This window comes from Diadema antillarum, unplaced genomic scaffold (assembly GCF_040938485.1).
Source record: "Diadema antillarum isolate AM-2024a unplaced genomic scaffold, OU_Dant_1.0 seq00000217_RagTag, whole genome shotgun sequence".
Classification (NCBI taxonomy): Eukaryota; Metazoa; Echinodermata; class Echinoidea; order Diadematoida; family Diadematidae; genus Diadema; species Diadema antillarum.
The window spans coordinates 2,328,872-2,343,474 of NW_027271272.1; the positions used below are offsets into that span (position 1 = coordinate 2,328,872).

Sequence of the window (14,603 nt, forward strand, 5' to 3'; positions counted from 1 at the left end):
ATTCCTACAAAACTGATGAACAAGATGTTTGCATCAATCTTCTTTATAGAATAGAGAGCATTTTTTTTTTCTTTTTTATCATGTAACCTGATGGCAAATTTACTAGAAGCATTTCCTTTTAGCTTGACATAGAAGCAAACTATGCATCCAGTACCTCCAGTCATGCATCTAGTATTAAATTAAACAGGATGCATGGTCAGCTAGCCAATAGGCGCCTCTTACCGAGTGCGTGAATGCTTGCTTGGTGTGAGAATTCTTCCTACATGTGTGCAATAACATGTTTACAGTGGCCATCAAAGGTATTAAAGGCAACATGTCGGCAGTAAAAACCAACGCACAGCTCTCCACCAATGACATTGCAGAATTTTCTAAAAAATGAATGAAATTTGCAGCCCGTGCCATACTGACCTGAAGGTGGAGTGGCAATGTTGCCTAAAGTGCAACATGGGGTCGTTGCCATGGAGACTTACCAGGTTCCAGTCCTTCAGGGTAATGACTTCTCTTTGTAACACTTCACTCATCCCGTCCCCCATCTTGTGGCAGATATCTGAGATCACCTCCCTGTAGTGTTCGTCTAACCTCCTGTACTCCAGTGAGATCTGAGGAGTCATCATTTATTAATGCTGTTAAAAAGGCAGCAGTTGTCTGTTTTTGTGGGTTAGAAATTAAACAAAAATCTTGTTTTGCTCCAAATTCAACACTAAATACTACATCCCACAGGACTTTAAAAATCCAACCAATTCTATCAAAAAGGATTATCAGGTTCTATCACTAATACTCGAAGTAACTATATCCAGTAATAAAACTTCATCTACTCATTTGCAAATATTCCACAAACAGACTTCAGGACAAGGAGTGGAATTTTTAAAGAAGGTACTTTATCTATCCAATATACTTTGACTGTTGCAGAGGGGATAACTTCAGATGTGTCAATGAAATAAGACATAGCAAATGCTAGAGACAAACAGAATGATGATATATGATTTCATACAGTACCTATAAAATGTCACCAGTGTACTAATTTTACACAAGACTGCAGTGAAAATGGTAAGCATTGCACAAATACTGGTTTTATAAATTTTCTCTGTCTAATATACAAAAAAATGATATTTATTGATATTATTATTATCATCAATATTATTATTATCATTACTCCTATTACTATTATCATCATCGTCATTATCACCATTATTATTACTATCTTTATAACTATAATCATGGTTTGTTGGGGGCAACACTTACAGATGGAAAATCTTCCAGGACTATCCTGTCCTTGTCCTTGCTCTCTGTGTACATCCACTGGGGGTCCTCGAGGTTCTTGTAAAAGTTCTGCAGCATCCCAATCTTCTCCTCCAGTGGGATGGTCATGTCGTCCTCCACCGTGTCCAGAGCCCGCAGGACCAGGTAGAAGATGCAGACGGCGTGCCTGGTGGGAGGAGTTACGCGAGTGGTTCAACGTCAGACAATCAATGGGTAAAATGTGGGAGAGTTTCTTTCAGAAATTGTCCATGAAAGTGTGATAATATCTCTGTGTACAAGTCTGAGTGCTTTGCTTTGTATGCGAGTCTGTCTCATCATTTGTTTGAATGCATGTTTATTGAAAAAACATAAGGAATATTTGACAGTGCTTGAGAAAATATATTATTCTGTGGTTTTCATCAGTTAAGTGGACTTTAGCATAATTGCCTTTATAGAAAACATCCAAAGAAAGCATCCACAGAGCTACATTGTATCTAAAATGCTTTGATTTAGAGCATTACCAATTAACTTTAATTATGGTAAATCGGAATTTAAGCTCAATGTATCTTTTGTCAAAATTATTAGTTTGTCAAGTCATGCATTTCAGTTGTAGAGTTTACTTGTACATCTTCCCTAGGCTAAGACTATTAAAGAAAGTTCATTGGCCTTACCATCAAAATACACACTTAAAAAAAAAAGAATACTCTAATAATGTCTTTGTAGCCATAACATGACTTTGCAATCAATACAGGATCACAGCATACAAAATTTGTAGTCTGATACCGGTAATCACATGGAAGTCTCGTGGGAGGGAACACAAGAGGAATGGGAGGTGTCATGGAAACATACAAATAACATCAATTTCGTGTGCAGTAGCAACCTGGATGAAATGTGTAAATCATACCAACCCTCAATACTGATTGCTTCACTTGATATATGACCGCATAATACCCTTCATAATCATTTTCCTCATCTTATTTTGTTTGTTTGCTTTTACTGGTCCTATTAAACTTTATCAATTACTTTTGGTATAATTTTTCAGCAAGAGCATGATTTCATTATCCTTTTTTGTAACATAAATCCAAGATTATTGACTAAAAGTGCTTGTGGAAACCAATTACACTTGATGCTTGATTCTATGTGCTTAATATGAATATGTTTAGCATAATTGCTTTTATCTAGATCTCTTATGTTTTACACCATGCAATGATATAATGGCAAATTTCAACCCATATTCAAATATAACAAAAGCCCTACATTTCAAGGTCACTTCAGTCAGACAGAGACTCAGACGTCTACCGATCTGGACTTACCGAAGGTCACCCTCTAGTGCCTGTATGACTGCAGCAAAGCTCCTGCTAGTCTGGTTCAGATAGAGGTAGCATTTCCTTGCCGTCGGGGTCATTGTGTCCTGTTTATAACACAAGAGTCAATGTTGCAATGGTTCAGATGGTGGCATGGATGCGGGGAATTCACAGCAAGAAATTGCTATTATCATGTCCAAAGAAATTGGGATACATTTCTCTCAATTCCTTTGGTAGCTTTGGACAGACCAGTGAAATATGTCACTTCAAAATATATGGCACGAGAAAAGAAAACTATGTGTAAAAGCAGAGACACAAGAATACATGAGGTTTACAAAAATATGAAGCATAAACACAGAGCAATGTCACATTCATGAGGCTAGATTAGAATTGTCTAAAGCTGTTCATTGGGAACAAAAGTAAACAAGAATTAGTCGATTTAAACAGTTGGAACTTTCTTGATTAATTCAATGATATCTGTAATAAAAATAAATTAATTCTTGCTCAGCAGATATAAAGAACTACCAGTACTGGTAGCAGAGATGGAAAACTGTTAAATTACTACTGCCTCTGACATTTTTAGTGAACATGTAGACAACTGTTATCATAGAATATCACAAAGAAGGTAGAAAAAACATCTTACGCCTGGTTTAATAAAATGGATTTTTTTTTTTCTTTAGCTCAGTCAGTTTTTAAGTAAAAATCTAAATGGGAGGAAAGCAACACCAACTCATAAACCTTTACAACTATAAAGGAATGCAAACTGGATAAGAATACACCTAGCTGTGGTCAACAAAAGGGCAAGTTCTTCTCGAAAATGTTACATTTTTTGGTAAGTCTGGAGGGTGAACACACTGTTTTTTTCAACAGGGGATTATACAAATTCTCTGGAAATGCACAATTTTAAGGCATATATTCAATTTTGACTGCTTCACCTGCAGTCTACCTTTTCAGGCCCCTAAACAGTTCATGCAACACAAGAGTTGGATTTTTTTTCTCTAGTATGACACCAACCAGGCACATTGTATCTTTCAAATGTCTTGAAGAAGTTTTATTTCGTTCATTTTTTTCCTCAATGTCCAACCTGCATGTCTTATTCGCAAACTGTGAGGGACCTATAAAATTAGGCTTTGATATTTATGGCTTGTTTAAAGTGAAAGGGTCTGCAGATGAATGCAGCACAGACTACTGCAGATCTCACCATCCCCAGGCCATTCATGTACAGAACATGCCAACCTCAATGCCAAAGTCACCTTCAGGATTTGCAGATATGGAGTGATTCTTTGCTAGAACTTGAAAGGGAAAACAGATATATCTACAATCCACCATTTCAAGCTATTAGAACTATTCTGAATTGAAATCTACAAATCTGCATTCTCATTGCCAAAATTGTCTTTGCAGTGTAGGCCCTACTTTCATAATCCAATTTTCTCTTCATCTGTAGACCTACAACTGTCTTTATTGGGAATTTTAGAGGATTATACATGGAAAGATAGAACATCAACATGCTCTTTAAATGCCACAAAAGTGAAAATGATCGAAATGCGAAGTAGAATATTTCCCTTTTTACATTACATGGTTTCTCTTTCAGCAGTGGATTTTTTTCCCTTGGGTATATCATTCTCTAATATTGTTTGTAATGTACGACAGGCATTCACTTGCACTTTCAGTGCAACAAAAAGAATCATTTCCTACAAACTGGAACCCCATTAATCTTAAAATAGCCAATAATGGCACTCAATAATACAAAGCAACACATAATCTAGAATTCACACTCTGCAATCATTCTGCATATTGTAGAAAGTTGCTTCCTCTTCTCCCTCCCCCCCCCCCAAAAAAAAACAACAAACACACACACAAATTGACTCATCAAATGTTTCCACACAAGACAACTGGCAGATTTATTGCAATATTAGACTACAAGTGCTGTTCTCAATGCCAACAATTTGAAATTTGAGTCGCAATCAGGGTTGTGTCTGTTTGATTCAGCATTCTCATTGCAAAAAAGAAAAAAAAGAAAAAAAATTGGTTTTACGATTATTTGCAAAGAGCTGGTCCGCACATGTTATGAATGGGATGCTTTACTACGTTGTAGGTATCAAGGCCAAGACAATATATTCCAATACACCATGACAAGGTGGACATTGCAAATGAGCGACACGCACGATGTATTGTGGGATATACTTCAAAGATAAACTTGATTTTTTTTTTGCGGTCACCATGTAGTCTCACTGCACAACTTGGCATCTTTTGCAAAATAGAATACATGTACAAGTGCAATTTGGATTGTGACCCAAATCTTGCACAAAAAAAAAGTTTTATTTCTGTTCTTGCTGTAAAAATTTTGAACTTTGGGTTGCAATCAGGATCATGACCCCCCCCCCCCCCCAAAAAAAAAAAAAAAATAGAAAAAAAAAAAAAAACATGTGTTAGTCTGATTGCACTGAAACCAGGACAACTGTCTTAATAAGTGGTAGAAACAACACTTGTATCACAGGGAATAATTTTCCTGGTATCGCATCGCAATTTGCTATGCATTTTTACACCACTGCTACACAAACTCACTTTTGTGTAGCAGTTTTCTTACATAGAAGTGTACAGGATATCATTGAAGATATTTTTCATCAGCTAAAATTGCTAATCAAATTTGAGTTTGAAAATTATTCCCTGTATCAGGTGTAATTATAAAAGTATATTAGACACAATCATCATCACTGAGCATAACACCAAAATGTTCCCTAGAGGGAGGCAGGAATAAGGTCATTACAATACAATGGACTTTGGCTCTCTCTGACAGCTTGAGAGATAACAAGAAACACTTATTTTTTGATAATTGATCAACACTCTCACGACAGCCTTTACTGCACTGTCACTAGACCCGTTCACACACACACAAAAATTAATGATTCTTTAAAATCAACTTTTGCAATGCTATTTAAAACCGTTCATTCTTGCTCTTATAAAACCCTGTCACGTTGACTTTTTACCATTATTAAATGTCAGTGAAAACAATTTTACAGCAGTTTGGCAAATCCCAAACCAAAGGGGGAAAAAAAATCATTATAAGCATAAACATGTATCCACATTTGTCTATTTTCCCCACTAAATCCCCCACCCCCCAAAAAAATCAAACACACGCACGCACACACAAACACACACACACACAATCACGAGTGTTGTTTATACTATAACATGTCTACATATTGATGTCCATGCACAGAGGATGATTACAGCAAAGGATTCTAATTGAGATGTTTTTGGGTGGTTTTTTTTTGCGTGTGTGAGTGTGTGCATGTGTGTGATATAGTGTCATGATGCAAATGTGCAAGAGTCTGCAGTCTATGTACTCTTTGAGACTGAAATATAAACTTATGGATTTGAAATATAATACACTTCTGAAAATTCATTACAATGCTATTTTGAGCTTTAATGACTTGAGAAGAGGGACGTATACACGGCAATCTTTGATGTTTCTCTGAAGTAGGTTTCTATCTGATAACATTCCGACTGTATGATAACAAGCAAACAATGTTATCACCCCACAGAGTTCATTGTCTGATACAAAAACCTGTCAAACAAGGATATAACAAACAAATGGCTGTGTAGAGGTTTTCCTGCAGTTTCTGGAGCATGCAACCATAAATGCTTGGAGGGGGGGGGGCAGGGGGTTAGCAGCACCCCATGTTCTTAGTACTAGTAGCAGAGCTGCCAAATTTTGTAAAAGCCTTTCAGTACTATGATGGCTGAAAATCAGTAATTTGCACCTTTTTTGAGTGAAAATCAGTAATCCTTAACAGATTATAGAATGTATCACAGACAATGATTTCTAAAATCAGTAATTTGCTTGTAACCTTCAGTATTCTTGTCCAATTTCAGTAGAAATTACTGAAAATCAGTACTAGTTGGCAGCTCTGTAGTAGGATCCTCTTGCTCAAAATGATTTTCATATTTTTATTCGAAAAGACTATTACCTCTTCTGACAAAGCATTTTGAAAATTAAAAAAAAAAAATCTGTCTTTTTCATTTTGTCCTTTTTTTAATGCTTTAACCCATTTAGGACGGTTTGATTTTGCTACAACACAAATTTCCCATAGACACCTGCCCGAGTATACTCGGGACTCGTCCTCAACGGGTTAAGTTAACACATTCTTATACAAAGTATAGGGACTCCATTAGACTCCATACAGGTATCACATAATGAATCCAAATGTTAAAACATCTTTTTTTACAGTCCATTTGGATAATTGTGTAGCATTAACAATTTACTGTTCTCATGTTTTGTTCATTAAATCTCCTTTCTGATATGTGACAAATTTGGTGACTGGTCTCTCAAACAGCAAACTCTCCGGCATAGGTCTTCTCCCCACCAGATTTTGGGTGTCACCCTTCCTTGTCCTAGCCCCCTTGGCTCATTCACTTCGAACTCTGGCACTTTCCTCAGAACATCATCATCATCCTTTCTAGTGTAAACACATGCCCATACCATCACACTCCAGTCACCCTTTATACCACCTGTTCTACTGATTCCTTCAACCCAGGCATCTCCATCACATCCTCAGTTTTCTTTTTAAAATACCAATCCATTAGTTTCAAGCTACAATTTGCTTTCATCACCACTCCCTCAGTACTCCATAAAAACATGGAAAGTTACAAAAATAGATCCATGAAGCATTTTATTCTTATCTGAAGTCTGATTTTCATGGAGCTCAGTAAACCATTATTTTCATTTCATTCTATACATCTAATCAGTCAACCCGAACATGTCTTGGAATTGCACTTTAACTTTCACTAGTCCAGATGCCAAAGTTTGGTTGCCCTTGGAAGAGTTAACATATGTGGGTTTGAACACTCTGAATGAATCAAATAGTGATTAAAAGACTAGAAGATTTAAACTAGACAAAACTAGGGAGCACACTCACCAGTTTCTGCTTTGGGATGATGTGTTGGCCCCCTCCAAGCTTGAACTTGAGGAGTGCCATGACCTCGTCGGGGTGACCTATTGACTTTAAGAACTCCATGGTTACCGCTGCAGTAGACTGATTCCTGAAGTAACGACACAATGTGAACAAAAACAACATGGGGATCATTATACACATAGTGATTTGCTGTATGAGGAACTGGAAATGTGGAAAACTTTTGGGCATATTTTGCTTGGTGATACTACTGGCTTCACAGAAAACAGTATTCCTGCACATAAGTCACTAAGACTTTACATCTTAAATGAGTTTGTTTCATGCTACAGTCACTAACTGCTAGTGATACTACATTAAGAGTATAATTTTCATACAATGTCCACACCGCCAGCTATTTCACACTAACAGCATCATATAATGACTCCACAGTAATACAAAAGTCTTATGTCCAAGTACTTTACGTATCTTAAGATGTGACCATGCATCACAAAACCAACAAAAAAGTCGCACACACTGATTTTGTGTGAAGACTAAAAATAGGTGAAATGAGTCAACCCAGTTGAAAAAGCAATTCTTCTTCTACACTATTCTAAGGTTTGGGATCATAAGACAAAGAGAAAATTGTGTTTTTAGCAGTTGTTGTAGTCTAACACTTTTGCGTGTGTGTGTGTGTAGTATAGTGGGATTATGTGTGTCTCAGAGTCCTCATTTCATAACCTTTTACACACTCTTCACTTTCAACTCTAATAACTTTTGAAAGCATGATGATATTTGTTCTGAAAGTTGTTACCTTCGCCAAGGGAGGAGGTTACAAATGTATGTTTTTGTTACCGTTGGTTTGTTTGTTTGTTTGTTTGTTTCTTCGTTAGTTAAAGTTAGTTTGTCTGTGTGCAAAATAACTCAAAAAGTAGTTGTTAACAGATTTAGATGAAACTTGCAGGAAAGGTTTAGAATGACACAAGTAACAAACGATTAACTTTTGGTAGTGATCCAAGAATTTTGGGGGAATTTGTGAAGGATTTTTGATATTTTGGCAGGTAAGGTCAATGAACTTGGGAGTTCAGGCTGCACGTATTTGAGGTTTGCATGCGTAGAGTGTGTGCTCTAGTTTCTGCTAGGGCGAGACGCGCCGTGCAGCTGAGGGTTTATGACGTAACAAAGGCTTCTATATTGGGAAATCGGGCAACTTTCATCACACAATGCTATAAGTACTGTACGTATGGGTGGAAATCACTGATACCTCTATGGAAGAACAAGATCAGTGGTGGAAGTGAGCCGCATGCTTGGCGGAGGTCTGTGCTCTCAGAGTGCTTTTCTAGTTATTTATGTAGTTATAGATAGAAGAGCATGATCGATTTCAACTTAATCTGATGATCCCTTCATTGTTGTTGCTACATCTGGGCCTTGTTTCATAAAGCTGTTCGTAAAGTTACGCATGACTTTACAAACCACTCAGCCTGGAATATTAAGTGCTAATATGTGTGCCTATCAATTGCTTTTTCCTTACGTTTAACAAAGTGTGACTGTACGTCAATATTTCATCTACATTTGTACATTGAGGCAAAAATTTACTTTGAAGTAAAATGCCTCTTAACATGCAAAAATAATCACTATCATCTGCAAATTTCAACTTTAGCTATTGAAATTTAACAATGATTAGAAAATCCACATGGCTTGCCATGTAAATTCCAGTCATTTGTAAAGTTGTGTGTAAAGTTACAAACAGCGATATGAAACAGGGCCCTGATCCTGTTTTGCTAGTTTGTTTGTTTGTCCCATCCATCGCAGAGCACAGCTTTGATAGGATTAGAAGTGCTTGAATGGACACTTTAACTTCAGAGTCTAGACAGTACACACTTTTTCAGATGGTGCACTGAGCTTTCTTTCCAATATTTTAATGGCTGTTAGGAGAGTCCATTTGAATGAATACATCATTTTAAAGCTTTGCGCCTGCTCTTTCACCATGTCTGGCAACTTTTTTGTTGGTCTTGTCAAGCAGGGTCACATTTATATAATGTATTGTTTGCCTACATTTCATTGACACGCACATTGGAGTGCTCTCTTCACCGACTGGCACAGATGTAGACCTGCAAACCACATAATTGTCAATGAACAGAGATTACCTACATTGTGCAATCCCTATTAGTAATGTATCATCATAGCATTCCCGTTGGACTGAGGCGCATTGTCGATACCTGAGTGGGCGTTGTAATCTACAACTCCCCGGTTGGTCAGTTTTGGATGATTTAATACTGAGTGACCAACTCATATTAAAAAAAAAGGTCGGCATAATGGCACCGTAAGCTTAGTGCCTGGGCAAATTAAACGTAAAGCTAAGGGTTCCTAAACATGCAGGACAATCATTCACATTTATTGTAAAACTTTTATCATACTTTCATGGAGCCTGTTTTACAACTAAATATTTCCACTGCGCACTGTGAATTTCTGAGTCAAATCAGGTAAATATCAAGTGACGAACTATGACTTAAACGATCTGGGCCCCATTTCATGAAAAGTTGATATGATAACAACTCTTGCTGGAATGGACATTGTCATTGTAATGACAAGAATCCAGGTTCCTGATTTTGCTAATGCTATTGGAAGTTGCCATTCCAGCAAGAGATGCTATCCTAACACCAGTTAAGTAACATCTATGAAACGGTGCCCTTTTAAGATAATTCACATGGTCTAGCACTGGTCTCTCAAGTCAATGAAGAGATTCCTTCTTCATTTCAAGAGACTCAAAAACACAGGCATCTCAGCTAAACTTGGTAGCATAGAAAGACATGGGTATTTTGCCAGATTAAATTGATCTTCATTTGCTTCCCATCACAGCACATTTGAAGATAGTGACTGTCTTCGTCAGTGAATACATGAATCAAATCACACTCAGCTCAATAGACAATGGTATAATGGTCAACTCCAGTTGAGATTCCATGATAGTGATGTTGTGTAGAAATCTACTTATTTATGCAAAAATAGATGTAGACTCCACAATAAGATTGTGTAACTTTGTTGATACTCGTGAACAACTAGTGTGTGTACAGTACTTTACAGCATCAGTAGTAATACAGATTAGTCTACTCTCAGTGATGGAAAACCAAGAATCTAGATGTCTAAAATACAATGCTAAATTTTACAATTGTCCTACTGCTCATGAATGCATTGATTAACTCAAAAAGCACTCGTGCACTCAGAGATCGCAGCATAAACCTCCGCCAAGCCAGCAACTAATTTCTACCCTTACACGTGTGCAATTTCTGAAATTGAAGCCTTTTGTTTGTGTTACTGCATGGCGACTTCCCCAAGCAGAGCACACGCTTTAGTTCGCGTATACCTCCAGTACGCGCAGCTTGAACCCTAAGTTTGTTGACCTGATATGCCACAAGAAGAAAAAAAATGCAAACAATCCATAAAAATTCCTGGATCACTTTAAAATTGAATGAGGTGTTCCTTGTGTCAATATCGACTTTTCATGCAAGCAGAACGTTTCATTTCAATCCGTCGGTACGCAACGTTTTGAGTAATTTTGCAAAGAGACAAAGCAATGCCGATGCCTCGATGGTCACGTAACCTCCTCCTTCCTTGGCGGAGGTAATAGGGAGCTTTAGATTTGCTGCACAGACATTTGAGACGATGCTTGAGCTGGACTTTCTCCTCTTCCCTGCGTCGTGCTGAAAAACGGCTTTAGATTACGCTGAGACGCAACGTATAAAAAAAATTTTGCCCCATATGATCGGTGCATGAACAGAAGTACTCTCTACATCGTCGTGAACTGAGCGGATGTAAAAATAGCCGAGAACACGTAGTGAAAACTCAGGCACACGAGCTATAATAAATAGATCGACTTTGATACGCATGCTCGGGGTAGTCAGACCAGGGTTTTTTTCCCTCTGAATGTCCCCATCGCGAAAATCTAAAGCTCCCTATAAATAAATGTGTGACTGATGACGGAAACTACAACCAGGTATTAACGTTAGATGGGTTTAGTTTGGTGACTGTGATAAACAGGTAAACCTGGCCTCATCTAGGGAAGGCTATTAAGAGTCTAACGTTAACCTGTTAACAATTGTGTTATTTGTTTCATAACCACGTTATTTTTTAGTGTTTAAAAAATGACATGACGACCACGTTTGGTCCATTGTTTAACCACCCTCTTGTGATTGAACAATTGTCCGATGAACATCAACAATCGGCTCTTACACAAGACCTAAGTTTATTACCCATTTTTCGGTGTGCCGAAGGGACATAAACTCGCAAGATCCCGGGTATTTTTATACATGCAGTGATGCACAAGCGCATGCATGCACGGATCGGACGGACGCTGCGGGAGCGAAGCCTGGGCAACGGCGGGGTCGATCGGGATGGAACGCTTGCCACACGCGTAAAAGCCGTAAGCACGACTTGAACTAGAATTTTAATAGCTGCAATGTGATTCGCTTCTGCCGATCTTTGAGTAATGAATTAATCGTCTGTACTACGTAAAACAATGTCTTTCAAGTTTGCTTCTTCGCATAAGACTTTAATAGTATCAGCAAAACACAAGAATCACATCGGAAACACGAGCTTACCTTCAAGCAGAGAGTCTTCTGCTAACGAACATGGAGAAGGTCATCATATTATTTCGCAGCAGAAGACATGCCGGTTTTGCGGGCTTGTGATTGGCTACCAAAGCATGGGCTGATATTTTCCCAGCCCCACCACACACGATATGCACTAGGACTGCATGCACAGCGAGTTGACATCACTGCACGATCTCACCCCCTGACGAACGTTGGGCCACACACACACACACACACTGTAGCTACGTACGTGCATGTGCAAGCACACGCCACACACAAGACTGATGTCCCCACATGACAGTAGGGAGGGGGTCCAGCAAGAGTACAGCGGCTCGTACCATACCATAATACATGAAAAACAACCAATCACGCAATTTTGCTATTAATTTCATAATGAGAAGTTGTTATTGTTGTTATTTAAGCCCTCTAGCGCACAGGCGCTGTGCTCTAGCGACAGACAAATCACTGTACCTTGCAAAATCTACCCTGCACAGTGATAGCACACCCCTGGTAAAAATTTTGTGAGTAATGTTTTCTAGTCTATGGGTATCTCACTGTTGTTCTTTTTTTTCCCCCGAACATTCATTCATAGTTGATCTGCTCTACCAGAGTAAAGAAAAATTTCTATTCATGTTGTAGTTCGAAACCTGTCAACATAAATCATGGATTTATTCATTCATTCATTTTCCATTTCCAATAGAAACATAAATACGACCTTTTATTACAGGAAAAACGGGTGCATGATAGAACGATAGCATTGCACTAATAAATGGAATTGATTAGTTTGAAAAGTAATAAAGAATGGAATTGATAAGTTAAAAAAGAAAAGATAAGTAGCCTACTTACAAAAAGTGAGATAGTTGTTGAAAAAAAAATATGAATACCACTTCACATATTCTCATTTCACCCATTATAAAAAAAAAAATATATGCCAAAACGGCAAAAAAAAAAAAAAACCAAACCCCCCCCCCCCCCCGCAAAATCTGAATTAAAATCTCTGACTTTAATTAGCAGATAACAGTAGGGGATGACTTACGTAAAGAAAAGTTTAGTCATTATACCTGTCTTAGCGACCGACACGTCTCTGTCCGAAACGTCCACCACGCAATTCCATCCGTGAGAAAAGCATGCTATATAAAGAACCTGTCCATAGCGGCCGCCTGTCTATTACGGCCACTTTATTTGTCTCCTTTGGTGGCCGCTATGTGACAGGTTTGATCATTGTGTTTCATACTTTTCTCTGTTTTGTTTTGTTTTGTTTTGTACATTATACTGTGAGTGGTCCCTGAGCAACAATTCTTGTTTGACATAATGGTTTCCTGCCCATGCGCTGTCTTTCCTTTACAATCAATAAGTTGTCTTCTTTGGGGGAACCCACCCCGATAAGTACAGCTACAACACCGCAGAGTCGTATCAACATTCTAGCACACCACACATTACTAGTATATGAAATGAATCCACATCAGTTTCATGTGGACTTTGATTATGAACAAAAGCAGGAGGATAGGCTTAAGTGATTTACCAACAATGGTATTTAGTCATTGAGGTTTGTTAGGACAGAACTAAAAAAAAAAAAAAAAAAAACCTTTTAAACATCAAATTCTAACATTTGATAGTTTAAACATCATCAAATTATCGTCAAAGGCAACTTGAACACGGAACTTGAATAGTTCCTCTTGGCACATGATGGTGGATTGATCAAGTTTTTGTTTTGTTTTGTTTTTTTTTTGTTTTTTTAGTGTTTCTCCATTGCATTTTTATAAGCTGTTTTGGGCATACATTTTGTTGGGTGCGATCTTCATTATGAGTGATCCATTACTGTGGAAATTCAGTCGATCATTATTAAGTAGACATATTTGGTAAGTCTCTTTCTTTTGTAAATTTAGACGACTCTTTATATAACTGTCCTTTTTAAAATCGAAAGAAAAATATGAAGAGTTATTTATTGCAAAATGAGCTAAACGCCATTTCAAAACTTTTCAAAGTAAAACCATCATCAGATAGAACAAAATTAGACCTTTCCAGTAATACCTCACTTGTGACATAACAAGCAATATTCTAGAAGTTATGAGTAAAAATATCCTCTAATTTATTTTATTATCATTTGTTTTTCAGCAGCTTTTTATGATCTCAAGTTAACAAGAAGGGATTTAGCTCGTCTAGGTTACACAAAGTATACCATGATTATCAGACACATTACTATGGTCACCTCCTGAGTGAGTTAGTTTGTTTTCATTTGTTTTTTTTTTTTTCTTCTCAAATAAAAAACGAACGAGAAGGCAAAAGGAGAATGTCAGAGATACGGGGGAGATGAGAGAGAGAGAGAGAGAGAGAGAGAGAGAGAGAGAGAGAGAGAGAGAATAGTGTTGAGAGCCAGCGAGATGGGGGGGGGGGGGAGATAGAGGTAATTTTCTGTCACCATTTTCTGCAAGCATACATGAAAGATGAATTTAATAATGTGTGTCTCATATTCCAGACTCACAGTGACTGGTTACCATTCGTCCAGGGAAATCACCGTTTTATCATTGTTTCATATGTTCCAGATGCCAGGGTAGGATAGATCAGTTATTTTGAACTAGTTGTTG

At 37.7% G+C, this 14,603-nt stretch overlaps 1 protein-coding gene across 1 annotated transcript in view; it reads right to left on the reverse strand.

Annotated features, from left to right (window-relative positions):
* LOC139729067 (squalene synthase-like) overlaps positions 1-7,561 on the reverse strand; it is a 29,002-nt gene extending 21,441 nt beyond the window's left edge. Inside the window, exons 1-4 of the mRNA XM_071639993.1 lie at positions 7,463-7,561; positions 2,553-2,650; positions 1,243-1,426; positions 471-599 (exon numbers count right to left, since the gene is read on the reverse strand). Coding sequence (XP_071496094.1) covers positions 471-599; positions 1,243-1,426; positions 2,553-2,650; positions 7,463-7,561 — 510 coding nt within the window. The remainder of the gene's footprint in view (positions 1-470; positions 600-1,242; positions 1,427-2,552; positions 2,651-7,462) is intronic.
* Between the last annotated feature and the right edge of the window lie 7,042 nt (positions 7,562-14,603).